The sequence below is a fragment of the Varanus komodoensis genome, unplaced genomic scaffold (genome assembly GCF_004798865.1).
Source record: "Varanus komodoensis strain SLA01 unplaced genomic scaffold, ASM479886v1 scaffold109, whole genome shotgun sequence".
NCBI classification, from domain to species: domain Eukaryota; kingdom Metazoa; phylum Chordata; class Lepidosauria; order Squamata; family Varanidae; genus Varanus; species Varanus komodoensis.
Genome location: NW_025335313.1, coordinates 760,223 through 785,063, shown reverse-complemented (window position 1 = coordinate 785,063; position 24,841 = coordinate 760,223). Strand labels below are relative to the sequence as shown.

The window sequence follows — 24,841 nt, the reverse complement described above, 5'->3', positions numbered from 1 at the left end:
TGAACATATTCGTTAAGAGAAACATTAAAGGTAAAGGTAAAGGTTTCCCCTTGTCATTAAGTCCAGTCATGCCTGACTCTCGGGGGCGGTGCTCATCTCCGTTTCCTGGCCGAGGGAGCCAGCGTTTGTCCGCAGACAGTCTCCGTGGTCATGTGGCCGGCATGACTTAACACCAAAGGGCAGCACTGTTACCTTCCCACCGAAGTGGCACCTTTTTATCTACTCGCATTTGCATGCTTTCGAACTGCAAGGTTGGCAGGAGCTGGGAAGGAGCAATGAACCAGATTGTGCAGATTCGAACCGGCGACCTTTCGATCAACCAGCCCAGCAGCACAGCAGTTTGAACCACTGTGCCACCTGCATCCCCTTACCACTCCCTAAAAGAGACAATAACTGATAGAGTTATGGTCATCATGATACTTTTATGATTGATTCCTGCACGTATCAAGGTGGTAGTTTCGAGCGGTTTCAGAAGGTTGTGATAACTTCTAAGAAGATGATCGTGATGATTCCCTTTTTACAGAGAAAGGGGACATGCAGGCCATAGCACAGTCCCACGCATGTCTACTGAGAAGAAAGCTCTGCCAAGTTCACTAGGTCTTACTTCTAGACAAAGTGTGATTTAGGATAGCAGCAATACAACACCTAAACTAGCCAGCACATTCAGTCTGCTGATGGACCACACTGAAGTCTCTCATCTCGTTAAGGATGTCCGTTGCAGGGAATGTGATTTTTGCCGTTTGAACCCTCTGACCAGAAGTGCAGCTAGGTCATTTTAAATCTTGAACATAATGGCCTTTTAGAGGTTTTCTTTGGATAACCAAATGTATGACTTCAGTTGTGAAGATTCTTTTCCCCACCCTGCTCCTACTTTCCTTGCTTTAAAACTGCTTCTAATTTCCTGATATGTTAACAAAGCTGTTTTTCAATCCTGGTTTTAAAAGCATGCACCGTTTCGTATTTTCAACTCACCTAAATCACAGTGCAAGCATAAGTATAGGAATAAAATTGAGTTTGTTTCTGATAGTTTCCTCACGTACCACTCTCTAGGTGGTTATGGGAAGACTGGGCTGCAGAGCTATGGACTTTGCCCCCAAGGTCCAGTCTGAAGTTGCAACACTGGTTCTGGCAACTTGCTTCTTAGCAATTAAATACCAGTCATCACAGTGTGGAAGAATAGAAAGCTGTGCTACAAAGCAATACATCACTAGTCAGATATGCTCAGCTCCCTTGCCTGGGTTTACCATTCACTGGCAAATGGTACTACCAGCATCTTGGGCTAGGTTTTGGCCTTTCAGACCCTAAATAGCCTGAAACCAGGATATCTCAAGACATACATTCAAAGAGGAGTTTTGTTCCTCTTCTGAGGGTCTGGCTTTGGATCTCTCACACACAACCTTAATATGGAGAGCACAAGATGCTATGGTACCTAGTAGGTGGAGCAACCGGCCCAGGTGGGTCTGCCCAGCTCAGTTGCTGTTTACCTTTGGACAGGCGAGAGAGCTGATTTTATTCCAATGAATGTTCGCGGAGTACCATCCTTGAGCTATCTCTGGTGCTGTTGCTTTTTAAAAGTTGCAGTCCTGTGTACTCTTACCCATTGAACTCAATATACCTTTGAGTAGATATGTCTAGGACTGCAATGCCTCGAGTATTCATTCAAAAGGTAGCATATAAGCACTGACTTTGTCTTGATTTTGAAGTTTTGTTCTCCACTATTCAATCCAGTGTTTCTCAAAGCAGCTTATAAGCAACAGGTAATAACACCCTCAAATATCCCTAAAATGCACTCCTACACATATGCATTTGCAATTCTTAATCTTCTGGTCAAAAGTCCCTCCTTTTCCCCAGGGTTCTTCCTAGCAGGGAGTGAGGGAAGTAAATGCCCGACAGCTGCTCCTTCTGTCTGATGGACAGGGCCAAGCTAGAAGGTGAAGGGAGCAACCTCCCAGCAGCTCTTGGCTCCATGGACAATCACTATGGCTACAGCGTGCTTATTTTCATATCTGCAGTCACAGACAACTGTCAGTTGCAACCAACTCTTCTTTCTGGCGCAGAAGGTCAAGGAAAGCTCCCTGCTGCTACTTCTACTCTGGTTTCCCCTTTGCCATGAAGGTCTTCCAGGGATGCCGTCTGCCACTGGTCCTTGGCCCCCTGCTGGTGCCGAGGGCCATGTGTCCCTCCTTTCTTGCTCTTCAGTCCCAGGGTAACTGGCAACTGATGACCTTCTAACGTGTGGTCCAGCCATCTGGAGCCACCAATACCTCCTTTGAGTGCCTGGTTCATCTTGGTAGCAACATAGACTTTGAAAAAGACATGCAGGAGGAAGGAAACATCTAAAGCTTTCTTGAAAAACAAAACAAAGAAATAATCACCAAAGGTGTTTGAAAGGTGTATTCTTCCTTGTGCCCGGCTATAGCTGTGTAAGTCTCCATGCAAAACTAGACAGGGATGAATCCTGTAGACAAGTCGGTTAAAGAGACAAATGGGCAAGTACAGCATTGCCAGGCAACTGGGTGGTTTCCAGAAGAGAGGTCAGAGGCACAGCCAAGGTTAAAGCACAGGTGATCAGTCAAATACTATGCACAGTGCAAAAACAGAGTCAGACTGGAGCCCAAGCATCAGTTACGCTGAGGTTCGACCAAAAAGAAAGGTCAAGCAACAAGACACAAGGTGCTGCAGCTTATTATTCCAGCAATAATATTCCAGGACCAACCAAATGGAGACTAAGCTTCTCGGACCCAGCCGGGTCTCAGCTACAGTTCACTCCAGCAAAAGTCCTACTCATGAGGAATCCTTTATTATTGAGGAGCCCTCCTCCTTCTCAAGCAGCCTTCTGGCCTGCCTATCAAGGCGACCATGCTCGTGAGGGGCCAGGGGTCAGGCAGGCCCCCCTTCCGGGCCTCAGTCCTCCACCACATCTGGTGATGCGCCTTGTGACCTTCTCCCCGAGGGCTCAGCCTAGCCTTCCTGGGTGTTCTGGGGTGCTCCGTGTGAGCTCCAGCTCCCCTTCTGAGGATTTCTGCAGCAGGGGCATGTGAATCTGGTTTTTCAACACATGCAGACAAAGGGTTTTTGAATGTCTGGTATGAACCTCTAGAGTTACCTCAATCAGGTCACACAGCACAGAGGGCTCCCTGCACTAGCTGTGTGAAATGGGTAGACAGGGACTGGGCCAAGGCATTTTGCTGCTTGAAGGGGCACTCCAAATGCCCATCCACCACCCACGCTGGGGCCAAAGGCTCAGTAGGGCCGGGGCCTGCAGAAGGGAACAAGCAGCAGTTCAGAATTAGCAGGGGCCCAGCCGTCCTCTGCAACCTCTCTTCCCTCACGAGACCCGGTGGGGGATGAACAGTCATCACCACAACATACTGTTTCTTGCTGTCATGGAAGTGTTTCGAAGTAGCTTGGTCTCAAATGGTCAATGAAGGCATACGTTTTTTACAAAAACGCTGCTCCTAGCAGGTGAAGACTCCCAGAAATGGTTTATTAATATGGATTAACAGAGCTGCTTGTGATTTTGAACTGTTCTTGGTGGTGTGGCTGCGGGGACTGTCCTGGTGAGCACCTGTACTTGCCTGATCACCAGCACATGACTGACCGGGGCCAACGTCTTTACAAAATATCCCCCTCTACCATTCGGACTTCATTATCTGTCTACATCTGTTTACAGCTTGCTGCCTAAAACATCCCTGTAGCAGTTTGCTGCATTGTAAAGGCCTGTCTTATTCTCCTGCACCCCAACATAGGTCCTGTGATAATTGCCCTTTCCAAATAACGTTTTTGAAGTACTGAAGACAAGATGGAAAGAGCCCTTTTAATGCTGTCAAATGTCAACTAGGTTGCTGACTTCAGGCAGGCAGGCAGGCAGGCAGGCAGGCAGGCAGGCAGAGCCTCTGTCTGACAAGGCCGCCAGTGCACACAAGCACAGCGTCAGCCTGGTGGGGCGAGATACCCACAGGGCTTGCTGCAATCCACCTCCTGGGCAGAGATGATTAGATGTCCGAGCAGACACCAAAGTGGAGCCAACCTCAGTGCTTGCAGGGAGCCCAGCTATCGGGCTGCGGGAGCTATAGTAGGCAAGGTGGAGAAGAAAGCTGTCGGGTGAAGGGGCACCCAGGGCAAGCTGAGTTCTTGATCCTGACTGCTAGCATCGCAGCAGGAGGCAGCAGAAAAGGATTCAGGGCATATCAAGCCTCTAAGAGCAGGCAGTGGAATGCACAATAACTGAAAACAGACGTGAAACCACAAGGAAGCCATCATCACAGCAGAACTGTTGTGTGTGCCAATCCCATCCCAGTGCATGAAGCGTATGGGCCATTTTCCACTGCAAATACCACCCCGCACAGATCGATCATAGGGTGGTTGTGTATCCGTGTGCAGTCAAGGTTACAACTATTTATTGGTCAGTGTGGAGGCACAGCCTAGGTCACTCCTGGGAAATCAGCATGACATATCTCTGAATCCTGAGTCAGATGGATTCCCTCTGAGGATCCACCAGTTCCGTAGCTTTTAAACCAGGACTGCTTGCATTTGCTAGGATTATAAACCTGCATTCCATGTTCAGAAGCCAGCTGCATTGCCAGTTGAATCTTACTTCAGCACTGGAGACTGAAGTCAGCGGGTAATTTAGGGGGTGCAGGACAAGTGATGTAGCACTCACAGCCCCCAATAAAGGGGTCTCTCAAAGAACGGTTGGGCAGGGCTGCCACTGCTGCCTCCAAGGACCAGCTGCCGGAGGTGACGGTCTTATTTTGCCTGCTGATAGAGCAGGCCTTGCTTGAATGAACACACGGAGGGAGAACTTGAGCTGAGGAGGACCTATTTCCCAGGCTTTCTGTTGCACTGGTAAGTCTGAGTCTAGTACGTTCAATGTCTATTCTGTATCTGCAGCACTGGCCATGCCCAGAGAGAGCATTTGGAGCCACTGGAAACCTATCTTTCCAAAGACTGAAAGGTTCTTGCGCCTGATCACTGCATCAGCCAGGAGCACAACTAGCAGTAAATCCTGCAAGGGAATGGAGCTAAATATTCCCATTAATGCCAAATGACCTCTGAACTCTCTGCTCTTCCGTTCCCCCAACAGTACAGCCTCCTCCATGAGGCCCTCCTCAGAGAAGAAGTACAAACCATGCAGGGCATCCAGAGAAGCTACAGTGCCACATAGTCGCACATTAAAAATGAATGAATTTCAACCTGCAATGGAGATGCAAAAGTCTCGTTGCTTCTTAATTTATCTCAGGACACAGTCAGCAGAATTTGTGACTGGTCAAGAAAATTGCTTGACAGGAGATTCAGAACAGGCAAAAGGAAGGCCATTCTCATGCAACAGGGAATCAACTTGTGAAATTCATTGCCACAAAATGTGACCATGACCACTAGCCAAGGCAGAAGGTAAGGAGGAACAGCCATGAATGCTTTCCATGAGGACAATTCCAAATTCAATCAGCAGCATCTAGTGGTAAAGCTAGGAAAATTATTGCCTGAAATTCTGGCAAACCTCACATCAAATCGGACCATGGTCCATCTAGCCAAATATTGCTGGCACTGGCTAGCAGCAATGGCTTTTCGAGATTTCAAGAACGAGATTTTCCTTCTTTGCTTAGAAATTCATGACTCAGACCTGGAACCTTCTACATGCTAAGCATGGTCACTAGCACTGAGCCATGGGCCCTCTCAGGTGACAGCTCAGCAGTCTGACTCAGTTTGGCAGGTTCCTGTGTTCCTAAGTCTTAGGGATTAGTATTAGCCATGATGGCTGAATCCTCCAAAGGTGCCACTGGGTATCAGTGGGGGAGGCAACAGATGGACAGGGAAATTGCCTTCCATATCCTGCCTGTGGGCATCCAGTTGATGGGAAAGTGGATGCCGTCTTAGATGGATCTTTTGTCTGATCCCAAAGGGCGCTTCCTATGATTTCACTCTGCAGGATAAAACAAGATAAAAAGCTGTAAAGTACTTTGCACACTCTTGCCAAACTGATGCATAAACAGGGAGAAGAAAAACTATGGGCAGAACTGTTGCTAGTTCCTGAAAATTTTATTCCAAGCCTTGCCAAGTCCGTAGACTCTTTAAAGCAAAAAATCAAACCAAAGAAGCACATGCAATAAAACTGTGAAGAAAAAACTCTTTCATGTTTCAGAAGCCCATTTCCAACCCCTGTGGTGGTAAAAAAAAACTTGGCAAATGTCAGCATGATAGCAAAAAGATCTAAAGGCTTTGATCCAAAAATAAATAAAGGAAACTTTTTAAAGTAAGTTAAAATTCATGACATTGAAACAATCTTGCGGGGGGGCGGGGGTATGTTGACTCAGTGTTTTGCTACTCTGCTTAAGCCTTGCTACTGACAAGTTTATTCCATTTCTGTTAAAAGAGGAGGCATAAACTGAGTCTTGATTTTACATCTGGGGCAGGGACCAAAATAGTGAAAAGAAGGGGCAGGGCTAAGCTACATCTTAAACAACAGAGTCCCATGTCACCTTAAAGACAAATGCATTTATTCTGGCAAAAGGCCCATGGTGAGCCACTTGTAACCCTCCAGATGTTGTTGGTTGATGTAGCCAGCATAATCAATGGCAAGGCATTAAGGGAATGATGGTCCAACAGCACCTGCAGGCCGCAAGTTGTCCACCCCAGCATAAAGTTTGTTCTATAATTCCCAGCATAGCAGGTCAATGGCCATTCTGACTGAAGGGAGCTGAGAGCCTCAGGATGGGAAGACCACCATAAAGGTATTTGCTTATTATGTCTGCTGCAGGTGCTCTGGAACATCCCCCCCATAAAGCCCAGAATGGAATGAGACACACCGAAAGTAGGAACACCAATTTGACCAAGCCACACTTGGCTTTATTGTAGTTACATATGGCAGGGTACTTGACTGTGTCCTTTTCAACAACTCCTTGTCCAATATAAGTTTAATTACAGCTTCCATGCAATTTACATTCTCTTATTTGATTAACTGTGTATTTTAGCTGAGTAAGGGATATATATATATATATATATATATATATATATATATATACAGAGAGAGAGAGAGAGAGAGAGAGAGAGAGAGAGAGAGAGAGGATCAAAAAAGAAATTAGATATTAGAAATAATGTGTGATGTTCATAAGAATGTGCATATGGAGATTCCAGCTGGGTATACCCTTGTTACAGCAAGGTTAAGAGTAGAAGAAAGCCACACTGAGCACAACAGGGCTGGCTTCCAGGTAAGTGCATAAGGCTGCCACCTTACTGTGGCAGAAAACGTTAAATAGCCCAGAGGCCACTTTATCAGATGTATGAAATACTACCCTTAGTTGTCAGATACATGATATACACATGGGGATACAATGGGTAGGGGTCAGGATTGTAAACAGCAGGGGCAAAAGGTCAAGAAATGCACAAAGTCAATTCTTCTGTATTTCGTGGCCTTTTACCCCTTTAATTTCTTTTACACTCACGTGCTTGTATACCATACCTCCCAACCAACCCAGGATAACATTTTGTGCATCTGATAACAGAGGTTGTAAACCGAAACCTGCCAAGAAACAGAGGTTGTAAACCGAAACCTGCCAAGACTCAAGAATGCTTTATTGTCTGACCTGAAGCTGTCCCCACCGTAACCCCTCCTGCATGGGCACTTGTCAGTACTGTCAATGAGTCAAGAAAGACCATGAATGAGAAAATGAACTTCAGTGTGTGCTTTTTCTGTTTCATGGCTGTAATTGCCTCAGCCAGAAGTAAAGAACAGTACTGGCTATAGATCTTGGAGTAATTGTGGAGAATAGGCTAGACATGAGCCAACAATGTGATGCAGCCACCAAAAGGGCAAATGCTATTTTGGGATGCATTAACAAAAGTATTACTTCCACTAATCATGAGAAGTAGTAGTTCCCCTATATTCCTCCCTAATCAGACCTCATACTGTGTCCAGTTCTGGGTACCAAGATTAAAGAAGAATGCAGAAAAAATAGAAAGGGTCCATAGGAGGGCAACAAAAACAATCCAGGTTTTGAAAATACTGCTCTGTGAGGAGCAACTAAGAGAACTGGGCATGTTCAGCCTTGAGAAGAGAAGACTGAAGGGGGACATGGTGTCCCTCTATAACATGAGTCCTCAAACTACAGCCTGCGGGCCACATACAGCCAGCCATGCTCATCTATCCAGCCCGCCTCAGATCTTTTGGACTCGCTTGGAGAAAACAATCTCCGAGCGAGTCCAAAAGCTCTGAGCTGGTGCAGGCATTCTTTGAAACTGAGCAGAGAGCCAGCACACGGTCAGTCCTCCAACCGTCTGAGGGTCAGTGAACTGGCCTCCTGTTTAAAAAGTTTGAGGATCCCTGCTCTATAACGACCTCAAAGGCTGTCACAAAGAGGAAGGTCAAGATCTCTTCTTGCTGATATCAGAGTGCAGGACATGGAATAACCAATTCAAACTGCAACAACCCAGATTCAGGCTGGACATCAGGAAAAGCTTCCTCACTGTCAGAGCAATACAACAGTGGAACCAGCTGCCTAGAGAGGTGGTGGGCTCTCTCACACTAGAGACATTCAAGAAGAAACTGGACAGCCACCTGAGTGGGATGGTGTGACTTGGTGTCCTGCAACAGCAGAGGGTTGGACCCGATGCCCTTCATGGCCCCTTCCAACTATACAATTCTATGATTCTATGAAATCTTTTCAGAAAAGTTCCCAGCAAAAACCAAATTTGTGACTCTAGAAAGGAACTCCAAACTGATAATCTGGCAACAATGTCACCAGCAGTAGGCTCTATTTTTTCATACTATTCTTTTCAGGAGTAAATACTGCCAAAACAGACACTGGGGCAAAGTTTGGGTAAGTAAACACACCAGAAAGGGTCAACACTGCTGCAAACTATTGCCACCACCCCCTTAGGAAACATCTGCCATATGCCAAAGTAAATAATGTGCAAAGCCTCTACTATTGATCAGCATATTCACTTAATCCTTTTAAAAATCTGTGCTCTTCTGCCTTTATAAACTCCCTGGTGCCTTTCAGGTCACATGCCCCCCTTTTCAAGGGTAATTAATGAAAGAATTCAGAAAGCTGTAATCATTCAGCAACATCATGTCTCACTGTGTTCTCAGCTGCAAATTATTAGGTATAGTTCTTAATGTAGTGCACATTCTGGAAGTTTCTTCAGCATGTCAAGGAGCTTAAGTTTCCTGCTCTCATAATCAACAATCTTTTTCATAGAGAAAATGCAAAATCATGCAATTGCAGGCACACTCTCTAATCTTTTATACAAGTATATCTACTCTGAATAACTTATTTTATGTAAAAGTAAGGCTATCTGCATGTACCACTTGGTATATTTAAGCTGGAAAACTTACAACTTCTGCTCACTAAAAATGTCTATAACCCTTTTAAGAAATCTGTGGGAGAAAAAGGATCTCATGGGAGTAAATTCCATAACGTTGGCAGACAAAAGGTTTTCTTAAAGAACCACATCATTTCAGGCTCAAATGGTCTGAAAATGGGGTATCTTTTGTCAATTACTTTTGTATTTAAAGCCTACCTTGTCCATCAACTCATTTGACTAGGAAAAAGCAAGCCAACATGCCACTTCTTTTGATAAATGTGACACCAAAGAACAAACCATGTTTAGCTCTCCACAGAGTAAAGTGAGATACAAGCATAAACAACGAAGTTTCATTTTAAGAAATAAAGCTGAATTCTATTTGTAACTATAGTTCAGAACAGACTATTATCTACCTATTTATGTGACACGTTCACCTATCTGCAGGTGGAGGTGCTTGTGTAGGTGGGACAATCCTCGGCCAGCCCAGTGCCCTCGACCTGATGCACTCCAATTGTGTTGGGCTACAGCTCTTGAGTTGCCTGATGTAGGCTGGGGCTGATGGGATTAGTAGTCTAATACATATGGAGGGCACAAAGTGGGGAAAGGCAAGGAAGGCGGCACCTGTGCAGCCCGCCGTGTATTGTGCATTGGCCAAACTGTTGGGGGTCCAAGACTACAATACCGCCGGCAGGGTTACCTGGCTCTCCTGTACCGCTGGCCTGACCTCATCTCCTCTTCCTCTGATGCAGACTGGAGAGGAGCCAGAAAATTATCACTATTCCCCTCGCCTGACCTGACAGCTGGAAAGCGGGCTCCGCTCGCTGGCTCCGCGGGCGACCCAAGGAGCGGCTCTTTTACGCCAGTACGACAGCAGCAACTGCCGTTTTCTCACGATGGCTCCTTTAGCAATCCGTCCAGGCAGACGAGCTCGGCCTTACCATTGCCGGCGTCACCTTCTCTCTCCCCCGTTCCTGCTCCATGGAGGAGCTGGGCTACCCCAAGCAGGAGGAACACCTCGGACGCGCGCGAGCCGCCCGACTCGCCTTCGCTTTGATCTCACGGCGCTGCAAACACCTTGGAACGCCCCGGGCCGGTTGCCTAGGCGACGTTGTCAGCAACCTTCCATCCTAACGCTGCCGACGTTCGGAGCCCGCCCCCGCCGGCCGGTCTGCGCCAATCGCGCGGCATCCCCCCAACCTGCCGGAGGGGTGGCGGTGACGTCATGGCCGGTGAGCTCTCCCTCCCTCCTGGCCTCTTCCTCCGCCTGCTCGCTGGGCTCGCTGGCGGAGCAGCGGCAGCGGCGGCAGCGGGGAGCAGCGCGGGGCGGGAGGAGCGGGCCGGCCCTGCCCGCCCGCCCGGCGCAGCATGGCCAAGCACCACCGCACACCGGCGCGCAGCCCGGAGCCCGTCATCGAGGTCAAGAGCAAGGTGAGCGCGCCCACCGCGGGGTGGGGCAAGCACGGATGGGGCAGCCTGCCTTGCCCGGGCGCCGGGCAGAGCCTGCGGGCTGGGCTGCGCCTGCTTCGCGGCGCCGCCGCCGCGGGCTTCCCCAACTCGGCGGCGGTTTTGCAGACTCACCGAGGGAAGATCCGCTGCCCGGGTCGCGCCAGTGGCGCTCGCCCTCCTGGGGGCAGCCTTGATCCGCCTTCGCAGCAGGTGCACCGGGCAGCGGGCGCCTCCCCCTCCGCTCCCTCCCCTCCGCTCCCCGCCGGGCTTTCGGCTGCCATCGCGGCTCGACGGGCTTCGGGGGTTGTGCGCGCGACGCATCCCCCGCGCCGTCCCCCCTCTTCCCTCGCCTGTCCCGGGCGTCTGCTGTGCGCCTCGCCCGGCCTAGTGGATCGTGGATGGCGGCGGGCGATTGTTTGGGCCCCCTCCCTTGCCTCGGCAGTGCGGAGACTGCCAGGCAAGAGGATTACCGCGCTCCGAGCCGGAGGGCTTCTGCCTCCCGCCGCTCGTGCCTCCGTGCGCGCGCGCTCCTGAGGAGGGAGATGCCCGCTTCTCCCGGGAAGGCACCTGGGACTCCCCCGCGGCCGCGAGCGATTATGCAACGGCGAGCAGAGCCGGGCTGCGGCGCCCCTGTGGCATCGGGGCCTCGGGCTGATCCCGCCGGGAGTGCCGTGGCCCATTCTTGCTCAGAAGTGATGGGAGGCGGATATTTGTGTGGTCGGTAAGGGATGCGGTTGGTAACACGCCTTTGGGCGCGCAACGGCAGACAAGGGAAGGGGCCCTCGCTGTGCAACACCCTCGTTCCCCACAAAAACCATGAGAAACGAGACGTCGATTCCCTTCCATCTCGGACTGGCCCTGACGGAATTCCACAGTTGATGGTCGGCCAACTTTCCCTTGAGATTTACTTGGCCTCTGAAAAGGGGCACCCCTTTGCCACATGGAGCTGGGACAAGACCCCAGGCATTACCAGAGCATCCCCTGATGTTCAGGTTGTGCTTCTCCAGGTAAAAGGATCAGGTAGCAGGTAAAGGCCTTAGATGAGAGCCCCTCTCTGGTCAGGTGCCACCAGTTGTTTCAGACTACATCCACCATCACTCCCACCCATCACAGCCAGTGGCAGAAGGATGGGAAATGTAGTCCCAAGTGAGTAGTGGTGACATGAGATGGGGGAAGGCTGAGTTAAACTCTGGAATGATTGTCCGCCTTGCTTGGATGTGTTTCCTGCAATTGGTTCAGTGACTCGCACCTGCCATCAAGCAGCTCCCTGTATTCACTGTGCCAAGAGTGGCCTTCCCTTTCTGCCTGTTTGCTTATGCTAATGTATTGTCCACCTTTAAGAACGTAAACCTTTCTGAGGCAGCTTACAAATTCAAGTTGAAATGCAGTAATTGCTGATCACTATCCTCACCATACAGTAAGGAGAGGGCAATAAGGCCATGCCAAGATTAAAAAACAAAACAAAACACATCCTACAGGCAGACAATGGTGGATGGCACCACCAGTGGGGCAGAACAGCCCACATTCCAGGGCCAGCATTTCTCCCCATTTGGGGGCATGTCAGAAATAAATTTGTAGCAGACTCTTGACTGGAGGGACCGTCCTGGACAGACAGGGCCTGAGCAGCAGAAGGTTCCTTTTATGCTCCTCTGGACCAAGCTTGTGGTCTGTCTGCTACCAGGCAGCCTTCCCAATCTGGCCCCTCCAGATGTAGGCCAACTCTCACCACAGCCCAACTGCCCTTGAGCAAGGATAGGGATGCATATCCCCCTCCAAATGTCGTTAGACTACAACTCCCAGCATTCCTCATCGTTGGTTGTGTACTGGTTACACCTGCTGCAGTTGCAACGCAACAAGATCTGGAGAGACACACATCCCCCACCCCAGAGAGAAGCTGTCCTGAAATGGGCCCTCTGCAATGGGAGTGTGGTCTCATGCAAGAGTGGATTTGGATTTGGGAGGGGGAAATGGGAGAAAATGAGGCCGAGGAGGAAAAGTGGCCAGGTTGGTCTACGGTCCTGTGAACATTCTCAGTTGGACCCCCATCCTGGACTGTAGAGACTGAAGCACAAGCAGGCAGCTTCCCCACTAAGATTTCCTCTTGTTCTTAGGCATATCCATCCACGTTTCTCTTCTCAGTTCCTCTGCAGTGCCATAGCAGGCTCCTGCCTGCCCCTAAATTAGTCTTTGTCAGTTCATTGTACCTCTGCATTAATTAGGAATAAGGCCTCTGAGTACCAAAGCAGCGCAGGAAGATGGACCTGGTCTGTCTAGCCCAGTATTGCTGACACTGAACGGCAGGGGCTCTCCTGAGCTTCAGGCAGGAATCTTTCCCAGCCCAACCGTCAGATACTCGGGATTAAACCTAGCACTTTCTGCATGCAGAGCATGTATGCTGTAAGTTATTCTAGTATTAGACCACAGATGTTCTTTGTTTGCAACTTTGCCTTTTAGTGGCAGAAAATTACCCTCTTGGGGAGATGCAATCCAATACGCAAGTGCCAAGGACTTGTGCATATTTTGCTTTCACTTCCATTTCAGAAAATGCCTGCCCTGGGTTTCAGGGCCCAGAAGGGCTCTCCAGTAGCATGCTAAATTAAAAATAGAAAAATGCAATACAAATGAGGAGATATAACAAATGTAGCTACAGATAGAAGAATAAGGAGATGATATTTAGGTTAATAGTGTTTAAAAATGCAATTGCTTCTTCCAAGAGGATAATCTAGTTACAGGATTGAGGGAGATGTCGGCAGTTGGTTAAACATAAAAGAAAGAGAACCCAAACAATCGGAAGCATTTCTCAACCTCTGTTATCATGATCAAGTAATTAGCCACGAACATAATTTGTACCCACACCCTGCACAGGTGGGAAAGGAAGGTGCCTTGCCTCTCTACTAGCAGGAAGACATGGTATCGCCCTATGCTGGCTGTGCTTGGAGTCACACTGTTTTGATCACAGGATATGAACTAGTAAAGTAACAAAGGAAAACATGCATCAATGAGACCTCACCTAACCTTTTAACATAGGTTAGGAACTGTGCCCCTTCAGATGTTGTTGGACCATCACCATGGTCAACAGTCATGTATGATGGGACTTGTGATCTCTGAAGAGCCACAAATGCCTCATTCTGACTTATAATGACAAAATAATCCCTTAGGGTGTAAGCATGAGACAACTTCTGCCCTAATGCAGAAGAGTCCTTAGTGAGGTCCCCAAGCACCTGTTTTTTAAGAGTACAAAAAAGAGGCTCTTTAGTCCTGACACTTGTGTGTGTAAACTTTTGAGTTGTATAGAACCCTTCATCAGGTTGAATGAAAATTATACAGGATTAGTCCCAGAACCCCAAAATCCTATCTACTGATTTGTCCTACAGTAAGGTTAGGGGTCTTAACTTTCTGGCATATTAAGGGCTCTGCAGAGGTTCCCCCTCCCCTCCAAGACAGGATCTGAGTATTTTTGTACTTGGGGAGAAATATTGACCTTCAAAGGGCTGTTGCCATGCAGCAAAGCTTTGCTGAATTTATTGGGCAATGTTAAAAGCTTGCTACTTTCCCTTTGACCATCTCTTCCTCTTGGACAGTTTGATGCCGAGTTCCGCCGTTTTGCTTTGAAGCGCTCAAATGTGGGCGGCTTCCAGGAATTCTACCAGCTGATCCAGAGGGTTCACCAGATCCCCTGTCTGGATGTCCTGCTTGGCTATACAGATGTTCATGGTGACCTGCTACCCATCAACAATGATGACAACTACCACAAGGCACTGTCATCTGCCAATCCTCTGCTCCGAATCATCATTCAAAAGCGAGGTAAGCGCTTGTTTGTCTCATGAGCCCAGCATGTTCTTTATGTTAGCTTTCCTGTGTTTTTTCAGCCTGCCATTTGTTCAAGGAGCTCAGGGTAGTGTAGAGCAAAAGCTGGCAGATGGTCGATCATGGTCCACTGGTAGAGATCTGGGTGAATTGCAAAAGATGAGCAAAGGTTCCCGACTCCGAGTAGCTTAACAATATCCAATCAATTACAAGCAAAGAATTTGCAGCTATGATCAGGCGTCCGTGAAAGTCCTTCTAGACCATTTTAAGGCTGTTTCAGGTCCCTGATCTAGATCCGCCTTGGCCAACCCAGAACCCTCCAGGTGTGTTGCATTCCGTTTCCTATCATCTTTGTCTGTTGACCATTCTGAATGGATCTGATGGAGCTGTAGTCTAAAATGTTTCAAGTGTCAGATTGAATTCAGGTTAATTAAAACATTTTGATTGATTTAAGATCTTGATTAAGATGCTACCTTTGCATAGGGAAGCAGATTATAATAATTATTATATTTCCTTCATAATGCAAATTCTTGTAATATTTGCAGGCAGTACATATCATCTTAGACAATAGCTTCCATCTCATGTATGAGAGAAAAGGGAAAGTCATATTTCTAAGAATGTATCTGCTGCAATATACGGTTCCATAATCGAACACAATGTAGTCCAGCACCTCTAGAGGACACAGGAAAGCTAAGCTAGAATAAGTCAGATGCACATTTCTTTTTGTAGGTAATCCCAAACTGTGACTTGATTCAAGTGATGGCCAGCATGGTAAACCAGCCATGGTGCCCATCCATGGCCGCCATATATCAGCCCAGTTACTCCACTGGCATCACTTTCTGTGATGTCCAAAACTGGAAAGGGAGGTTCTTGCCGTGGTTAACAAACCACCCAGAGACCATGAGCTGCTTACTGGTTCTAAACCCATGACATCAGCTTTGGACAGTCTTTTCTGGGCTTTGGACAGTATGCCCTACTGAGTCAAAGTGGCCAACAAGGCCAGCATATGCAGTGTGGCTAACAAAACACTAGCTTGTTTACTGTACTTGTGATCTCAGAGAGTCTGCAGTTTCATGTGCAGTGGTAGATAATTGGCCCTGCTCTCTTAATCACCATTTTACCTCCACCTTCTTCTGGCCTGCACCACTATGTGGTTCCAAGTGGGGGTAGACCTTGGGGTTGTAGTAAACCCCCCAAAAGTAGGCCCCACAAGACTGAAGCTTGTCTCCCTTTGGTTTAGAGGCCTGGGCAGTGTACAGTCTCCTATGGACTCATCCATTTAACCCTCCAACAGCCCTGTGGGGTTGGACAGGGGAAAGTTAAGTGACACCCCCTGAATTCTGTACAGGCATGGGGATTTAAACTTGCGCCTCCATGTTCCTCATCTGACACTCTTAAGCAGCCTCCCCCAACCTTTTGCACTCCAGATATTCTGGACTGCATCCCTCATCATCCTTTCACATTGACTGTGCCAGCTGGGGTTGATGGGAATTTTAGTCCAACAAATCAGGAACGCACCAGGTTAATGAAGATGTCTCAAGCCTGCACTGCACTGGCTGTCTGCCAAGGGCTATTACCCAACCCTAACCCTAACCCAAGGAGATCAGGCTGGATAAGCTGTGTTAATATTCTTGCAAAAAAATTTTGGCGTGAATTCTAAGAAACATTGTATGTATATATTGTGTAAATGAATTAGCAAGTAACTAAACAGAGCAACCAAGCTCTGCTTCGTCTTGCTTGTAAAATTCCATTCCTCTCTTCTGGAATGTGTTTAAGCCTGTCTGTGCAGGCAAAGGGACTAGTAACATGGTTTGCTAATGCGCTGGGGCTGGGCTGTCTGAGTATGAGGGTCCTCGTGCCAGGATACCAGAAAGTTCCCAAAAAGTCACCATTTTAAACCATAGACAAGATGGGATGCTTGTGATCCTGTGAATTCTAGACAAATGTCAGGCCACCAATTAACTTTTTTAATACTGACCCAACTTCAAAGACTTTGGCCACCCAATGAGAAGGAAGGACTCATTGGAGAAGACCCTGATGCAGGGAACAATTGAAGGCAAAAGGAGGAGGGGAAGGCGGAGGGTGAGGTGGCTGGATGGAGTCACTGAGGAAGTGGGTGTGGGTTTGGGTAGACTAAAGGGAGGGTGGAGGACAGGAGAGCCCGGAGGAATGTGGTCCATGGGGTCGCGACGGGTCGGACGCAACTTTGTGACTGAACAAAAAATAAATACCAACCAAGGTGAGGATAAAGGATAAACTACATACATTTGTTTCTCCTTCTGTAATTGGGTTTTTAAAATAAATAGCTAATGTGGGAACTGTGCTGTGGCGAGCTTTAGCTTTTCCCTCTGCCGTGTCCCCTGTGGGACTCTTTGGTTCCCCACCATGCCTGCTGTTCACAATGGTATTGGAGTGACCTTATTTGACTTTCTCCAATCGCAAATTTGAATTCCTTGAATGGAAGTAAGTTGGAATATAAATATAATTATTAAATAGCAGGCACTGGGATGTGGATACAGTTTCAGCTGGGAACTGAGGAGGGGAAAGGGCTGAAGCCCCTTGCCTTCCATGCCACAGTCCTGTTCCAGCTCCCCAGTTCCCCACATGACACCAGTTTTTTTTTTTTAAAAAACAGCTACACAAAGGCAACTGTGTGATAAACATCACATTTAGTTTGGCCCTCAGTCTACAGTGAGAAGTTTTCTGTGGCATTTGTGCTGTCTGATCATGTAGCAAGACCTCCTCGATGTTCTAGGCTCCCCACGTGATGTGGAACCCCAATTTTCCAGGGTTCCACATCGCACAGAGCAGAGGAAGCGCCCTCCTCGGAAGCAGCCTATCCCGCTTGTGGAGGGCTGCAACAGGGAATGACAAAACCCTGCACATTCTCCCCCTTCTCCTCTAGTTTCATCTACACAGTGTTATGTATTTATTTACAACCCCACTCTTCAGGCCAAAATAAGCTGCTGGAGCAAGTTATAAAGATTAATTATATGAATCCCTGTCCATCTGGCTTACATGTGACTCAAAAGAACAGGAATTGGAAGGGAGGAACAAAACAGCTCCCCCACCCCAAAAAAACAAAACAAATTCTGGCACTAGTTTTTGTTTACAATTTTGTTAGAGCTGTTCTTCCTGGCAAGGGGAAACAAGATCCCTAATACTGGCCCTTCTTTGGCTGATGTATGCGGCCAGGATGGTCACCCCGTGGCCATGTTGTTCTTCCTGGGAGGCAGGGGTCCACCTGCCCAGCGACCCTTCATTCTCTGATTGATGGCTGTTGTTTCCTAACTTGGTATCCTCCAGATGTTGATCTCCAACTCTCACTATCCCTAGCCAGCGTGGGATGGGAGTTTTAGTCCAAAAGTTCTGGAGGGAACCAGGCTGGGCAAGCCTGAAACACTTAAAAATAGAACTGCTTCTGGTGACGTGCCTTCTGAAAACTGTGGAACTTGTACAAAAAAAATACATTTTGCCTCTCCTCTCCTCTGCGCCTGAGTCATGGGGTCCTTTGCACACAGAAGCTGCTGTTGCATGGCGAGTCGGGAGATGCTGAGGCCTTGGAAATGGCCGGGGCCCCCCGCTGGCTCCCCAGGCTGCCCCTCCTCCTCCTCACTGTCTGTTCCTGTTCAGAAGCTCCACTCACCTTCGTCTCCTGGCCTGGGTGTGCCGCCCCCTGGCCTGGGCCAGGTGGGGGAGGGTGATGGGCTGGGTGCTGCTGACCAGGGCGAGGAAGACGTGGGACCCACCCAAGGAGGGAGGCTCATGAAGGGCATCTTGCCCAAGGATCATGCAAGACTCAGAGCCCACATTGCCTGGAACAGCTGCTGGAAGGGAGCGGAGCGGAGCGGGAAGACTTCCCACCGTCTCGCACGGCCTCCCTAGGCTAAAAATAAGCTGCTGTACCAAAAACACGGTGCGATATTTATAACTCTGGAACGCTTTCTGGCAAGCAGTGCGCAACAAGCGGTGCGCTGCCTTGGCCTTGGGACCTGCCAGAGCCTTTCTGGTTTCCACTGGTGAAACATTCTGCTCTGGCTAGACTTCTGCAACGTGGAGCCCTCCAGGTGTGTTGGGATACAGTTCCCATCATGGCTGGGGAAGCTAGGGGGTGCAGTCCACATCTGGAGGGCACCAGGTTGGGGAAGGCTGTGCTTCAGGCTCCAGGGTACACGCAAGGGGCCACTCTGCATGGGCACACACTCCTAAACAGTGCTTCCCTGTTGCCCGTGGCGAGCACCAGTCTCCTCTGGGCAACCGGACGAGGTGAAATTGTAACTGGGGCAGGGCCGGCTGCTTGTTTTTGGTTTCTCAGGCTGACTAAAATGACTGGAGAAGCACGTGGGCTCATAAAAATGTTGCGTGTGGGCTGGGCTGCACTTTGCGAGGTGGTTTGGGCGGATTGCGCAACGGGACACGCTCCTCGGGGCTCCTGCACAGGCGTTCCAAGGCTCTGCCGGCAATTGCACTGGCGCGTCCGGTGGCTTCTCTGTCTTAGACGGGTTCAGGGCCTGGGTGCCACTTTGTTCCCAGCTGTTAACGACAGCATTGTGTCGGAATGAACGCTTGAACCTGTTCCCGGGTGGCAAGTCTTGTTTTCGCATGTCCCTCTCACAACACGAGCATCTCGGGACTCTTCAGGGGAGGGAGCGAATCATCCCGCCTGCTTGGTGCACCTTTGAGGCTAACGAGGCATCCTTGCTTGTTGGAGAGGCCTCTGGATGGGAGCACCGGAAGCCGCCATACCCTCAACCGGACCGAGGGTCCATCGAGCCCAGTATCATCAACACTGAGTGGCAACAGTGGCTCTCCAGCGTTTCTGGCAGGGGTTTTTCCAACCCTACCCGGAAAAGATGAGGATTGAATCAGTGACGCTCGGGCAGGGGCCCTGCCACTGAGCCAGAGTCCTTCGGCTGTTTGAGACCACTGACCTTTCCTTCACCCCACACCACATTTTTTCTGTTCTTTCAGTGGCCCCCATATACCAGGTTTAAAGATGTATAAAGCACATCTTTCTATACACAAGTGATTTTTTCTATGTCGTATCTTTTTATGTTACGACATTCCATGGCTATTCTTATTTTCAATACATTTTTATCCAGCCCTCCCTCCAAATGCTTACATGATGACAGAGTCATAGCACAGTAGCGTTGGAAGGGGCGGAGGGCCACTGGGTTTGACCCTCTGCTAAGTTTCACTCCAGGTTAAACCATCCCTCTCAGCTGGCTGTCCAGCTGCATCCAGAATTTTCCCAGGAATTGATGTCAGACTGATTGGTCTGTAGTTCCCAGCTTGTTCTTGTTTACCTTTCCTGATGATAAGGACAGTATTAGACCTCTTCCAGTTATCTGACCCTTCCCCATCCTCTATGATTTCTCAAATATAATAGAGTGGTTCTGAGAGTTCTTCCACCAGCTCCTTTATGAGCTCTGTAGATTTGAACTCACTCGATCCAATTAGATGATCCGTGACCATTTGCATATCATTCCTGAGCTGTCATCCTGCTCCTTCAGCTTGTGCTTCCCCTTCATCAGGAAGGTCAGAGATGGCTACCATTTTTGCCAAACCAACTCTTATTTCATTGACTGAAACTCTTGGGACTAATTGGCTCAAATTTTTAAGATAGGTGGCAGCCAGGCCTGGATGCAAGCAGCTCCTGAGAGAGCACCAAGTTTCTGGAAGACAGAGTGGGGTCCCTCTCCTCCTGCCATGTCTGCAAAACCTGCCCATCCCAACCTGATGCCTTCCAGATGTGTTGGAATGCTACTGGAATCATCCCTGGCCCAACATTTGGCCCAACACTAGATCTAGAGGACACAGGCTCCGGAGTCGGCTGTGCGTAGCGGCCAGGGGCTTCCTTGTTGCAGCCTGGCAGCCCTTCCTGCTGACTCCTTAATCTTTTATGGACAGACACCTGCCCCCACAATGCTGAGCTACTTGGTGGCAGGCGGCTTTGCGGGGGGGGGGAGGGTGTCTAGGAAAGTGACCCTCTGCTGAGTCAGCCACCCTGATTTCTGCAGAGCCAGTTAGAACGTAGTGACGTGACATTTGTCAGTTCCTGTCCAGCCTCTCCGTCAGTGGGCCATGAAGGGGACCGTGCATCTGCCAGGCCGTCCCCTGAGACTGATGGCTTCCTCCCTCTCTGCTGGGCCAAGGATGACCATCTTATTAAGGGGCCCTTGCCGGGAAAAGGAGCATAGGCCAGGGAGAGAGGTCGTTTCCAGAGGGGTACGTATATTATTCTGTTGCAGCAAAAATGGCAGAGTCTTTTGGCCTCATAAGGGCTAACAAATTCTTTCTGCAAAAGCTGGAGCCAGAGTATATTTGCCAGCCCTTAAGGTGGGGGTGCAGAGAACCTTTCTGCCCGATGGTCAAATTCTGTTGCAAAGAAGCTCCTGCAGGAAATGAAGAAGGTGCATTCCAGCAGTGAGCAAGGCTGAGGACAAAAGAAGCAAGACAAAACCACCAGTGTATTTTAAGCAAAAGATTTCACTGCTAGTAAGCCTTAAGAGAGGCATTTCAACCTTTTAGAATCAGGGATGGCTTCTTCTGACCTATCTTTACATGCATTTTCACTGGGTTTACCATACGGGATTGCCAGTTTTCAACAATAAACCCAAGAAATGCTTATATGAGTGGGAGGGAGGGAGAGTGGGAGGGAGGGAGGGAGGGAGAACACATATGCATGCATGCAGAGTGTTACTCTGTCTAAATACTAATCAGAGCCGTTTTAGATTAACATATTTAACACAATCAGCATATGGAATGGGAAGCATGACAAGGTGTCTCTCTCCACCTTCCCAGTCTTACAGAGCTGGCAGACAAAATGTTTGCATTAATGTGTTCTGAGTTGTGGTTATTCCTGACAAATTCTTTCAGAATTCAGAGGTGCCTGGCGCCAGTTCCGCCATCGGATTGAGGCACTCAGTTCGAGGGACTGGCAATGGTGTAGAGGAGAAGACCTGGGTAGATCCCGTGTGTTTGCAGGGGCAGCAGAGGCTGTGCCGCACTCTGTGTATTCTGGGCTGCTCGCACCCAAGTCAAGTCTGCAGCTCAAAGTGCGATTCAGGCTGAATTTTGCATTCCCCCTTTAATTCCAGCCAGCAAACCATGTGCAATCCTGGCAGAGGCTGAACTTCAGTGCACTTTCAGGCAGTACACAGCCAGGTATGGGGTCAGGATCTTACCTGTGCTGTGTACAAAAGAGTGGAAAGGGGGGAGCACTACTGCAAAGCAGGATGAGGCCAGCTCAGTATCTTCTTGTGGTGCTCAGCAAAATGGAGGCCTAAGCTCTAGTATGGAGACAGTGCTGCAGCCCTCATGCTCATGTCTGGTCTGTGCAACGCTGCCAGTCTCCAAATGTAATCGGTGGCTCCCCCTGTTGTAGCATTTCCTAGGCACATACAAGCAGGTGCAGATCCAACAAAGGGAGTCACCTCTATCATTCCACACTTAATGGCAGAAAAGCAAGTACAGGAGTTTTGTGCAATGTATGCAAGGGATTCACCCTTCAGTGGTGAGTGAAGTTTATGGTCTAAAGCTCTTGCAGGACTTACAAAATGCCACATCAAGCCAATAGTCTGTTTCTCACTGCAAAACACACTTGCATTCAGATGCTGTCAGTCATAAATGTTTATGCCACTGCACAGCATCGTAACTCCCAAGCTGTCCAGTGTTTCAAGTTCTAAGATTTTGAGAGGCACCACTCCAAAGGCAGAAAGAAATCAGCTAGCAAGCCACATACAGGTATAGTAGGAAAGCCTGTTATTGTAGACTGAGATGGAAATCTAGCACCTGGCACCTGCTTCTGTGAATTAGCTTGCAGGAAGGAAACAAGTAAGGCTACTCTTAAACTGGTCATGCTGGAGTACGTGTCTCCATGTGTTAATACCATTTTCCTACCTTGGGTGTTCTATAGGGCTGGAAAGGCAGGACAAACTTATCTCAGCAGAGAGATAGCGTGCTTTGGCTGGGTGTGCATGGTCAGGAACCTGCTGAGGGCTCATCTCCCAGTCGAGCCCTGCTGGTAGGAACTCCCTTGCATTGCTGTTCTTTGCTGTTGGAACCTGGTGCTCACCTGGAGCTGGCACTGATGTTAGGAACCCTGGAGGGATGTAAGCCCTGGTGTGGATCAGGATGGTGGAATGGCAGCACTGGGGGGACAAAGAGGCAGAACCAAGGGATAGGAGCATCTGGGGAAGAAATGTGTGGTGTGAGCAGCGCATCTGATCGGCCCTTGCTTTCCCACTTTCTTGCAGCAGAAGCTGACAGCAGTGTCTTTGCCTCCAACTCCCTGCAGCGGAAAAAAAAGGGGCTCTTACGGCCGGTGCACCAGCGGGCCAAGCCCCACTTGCTGATCGGCATGCCCCAGGACTTCCGGCAGATCTCCTCCATCATCGATGTGGACATTCTCCCCGAGACCCACCGCCGGGTGCGGCTGCATAAGCACGGCTCGAGCAAGCCGCTGGGCTTCTACATCCGGGATGGGGTCAGTGTGCGCGTGGCCCCCCAGGGGGTGGAGAAGGTGCCCGGCATCTTCATCTCTCGCTTGGTCAAGGGGGGGCTGGCCGAGAGCACGGGGCTGCTGGCTGTGAATGACGAAATCCTGGAGGTCAACGGCATCGACGTGGCAGGCAAGTCGCTGGACCAGGTCACGGACATGATGGTGGCCAACAGCCACAACCTCATCATCACGGTCAAGCCCGCTAACCAGCGCAACAACGTCATCCGCAGCAGCAAGGCCTCGGGCAGCTCCGGGGTGTCCACGGACAGCACCCCCAGTCAGCAGACGCCCAGCCCAGCCTCCCAGTATCTCAGCAACTGCAGCACGGCGGAGGGCGAGAGTGATGAAGAGGGCGACTTGGTCATCGAGAGTGACCTGCCGGCCAGCTGCCCCAACGGGGGCCTCCTCGAGAGTCTGCAGCACAGCCTGTCTCTGTACAGCTCTCAGGGCTCGCTGCCCTCCCTGAACAGTCACAGTGGCAGTGGCAGCCCAGTCCGGGGCAGCCGTGCGGGGAGCCTCCGGGAGGACGGTACAGTCCTCACCCTATAGCCCCGGGCCTCACCACTCCCACCCCACCCCACCCCACCGTGTCAGAATCTCAACATTTCTGAGGTCAGTTTGGCGGCGGCCTCCTTGCTGGACAGTGGAGCTGCAAGACAGAGCCCCCCCACCCCGGATTCCGAAATACGACCCTCCCGTGCCATCACCGATGCACCGCCTGCACGCCCAGCGGCTCTCCCTGCAGCTGCTGCAGCCATGGCAGCAAATGGAATTGGGAGTCACCAGTGTTGGCCCGTCTTCCCTGAAACGTTTGTCACCCAAGAAGTCCCACCCTGTCCCCACTGAACGCACGGGCCAGGAATTTTACTACTCCCCCGTTCCCTCTGTTCAAGTCAACCTTCCCCCATGGGTGTTCCAGGCAGAACTGGGGCCTGCCTGCCCTGCAGCCCGTGGCCCCTGCCACTACCGACCACCAACTCTCATGCCGCGTTTGGGATTTTGTTGTTTCTTTTTACGATAACATACATCACAGATTAATATATTGCAACAGACTATTAAACTTTTTTTTAGGAACCATGTTTTTACGTGGTTTATGAAGCATGTTGCAGGGCTGCAGGGTGGGTGGGACACAAGATGAAGGACATACGCAAAGGACTTAACATCCCCTGCTGGGCAACTGGGATCAGAGTGTGGGGTCCCGATTCGAATTGGTAGTGAAGCAGGTTTGATTAGCTCCAGCTCAGCGTGGCATGTAAGCAAGCCAGTGATCTTTCTGTCAAGTGCTAGTGAGGCCCACCTGGCATATGAAGGCAATTGGTTCCTAACTCTCTGCTATCTTTTTCCCACTCTAAATACATTCTCATTGGTTTTAGCTTCTCAAAAAACAAAGCATACCCGTCAGATACTGGAGTACAGGAAAGAGCTACAGCATAAGAGGTGTAGATTAGCTTTCAGCTTGAGAACCAGATTGCATTTTGCAGAAGATTTCAGGGGCTGCATTGTGGTGGTGGATGGAACTGAAGGGGAGGCCAAAATATCAGCATATTTCATCTGGAAGTTCTACAGACCGTAATTAAGCCTTAGGAGAGGAATTCTATCCTATTAGGAGGGTGGGGGGAACTGCACACAAGCAAAGACACAGCCAAGCAATTCATGGTTGTGGGAAGGAAGACATGCCCTCCTCGGAAACTGTTAGCAGGCTGGATTTGGTCCCAGGCCTAAAGTTCTGCACTGCTAATATATACTTACATTGGAACACTTTCCAATTCAGGCAACACTTAT

The 24,841-nt window shown here is 49.4% G+C and overlaps 1 protein-coding gene across 2 annotated transcripts; it reads left to right on the top strand.

The window, feature by feature from the left end:
* The first annotated feature begins 10,665 nt into the window (after nucleotides 1-10,665).
* PARD6A (par-6 family cell polarity regulator alpha) lies at nucleotides 10,666-24,133 on the top strand. Of its 2 annotated transcripts, none has more exons than XM_044419840.1 (3): nucleotides 10,666-10,731; nucleotides 14,331-14,553; nucleotides 22,818-24,133. In XM_044419840.1, the coding sequence occupies exons 1-3, from the start codon at nucleotides 10,669-10,671 to the stop codon at nucleotides 23,606-23,608; spliced, it is 1,077 nt and encodes a 358-aa protein (XP_044275775.1). In that variant the 5' UTR covers nucleotides 10,666-10,668; the 3' UTR covers nucleotides 23,609-24,133. The 2 variants fall into 2 exon arrangements, with proteins under 2 accessions (XP_044275775.1, XP_044275774.1); XM_044419839.1 differs by having other exon boundaries at nucleotides 22,815-24,133.
* The last annotated feature ends 708 nt before the right edge of the window (nucleotides 24,134-24,841 follow it).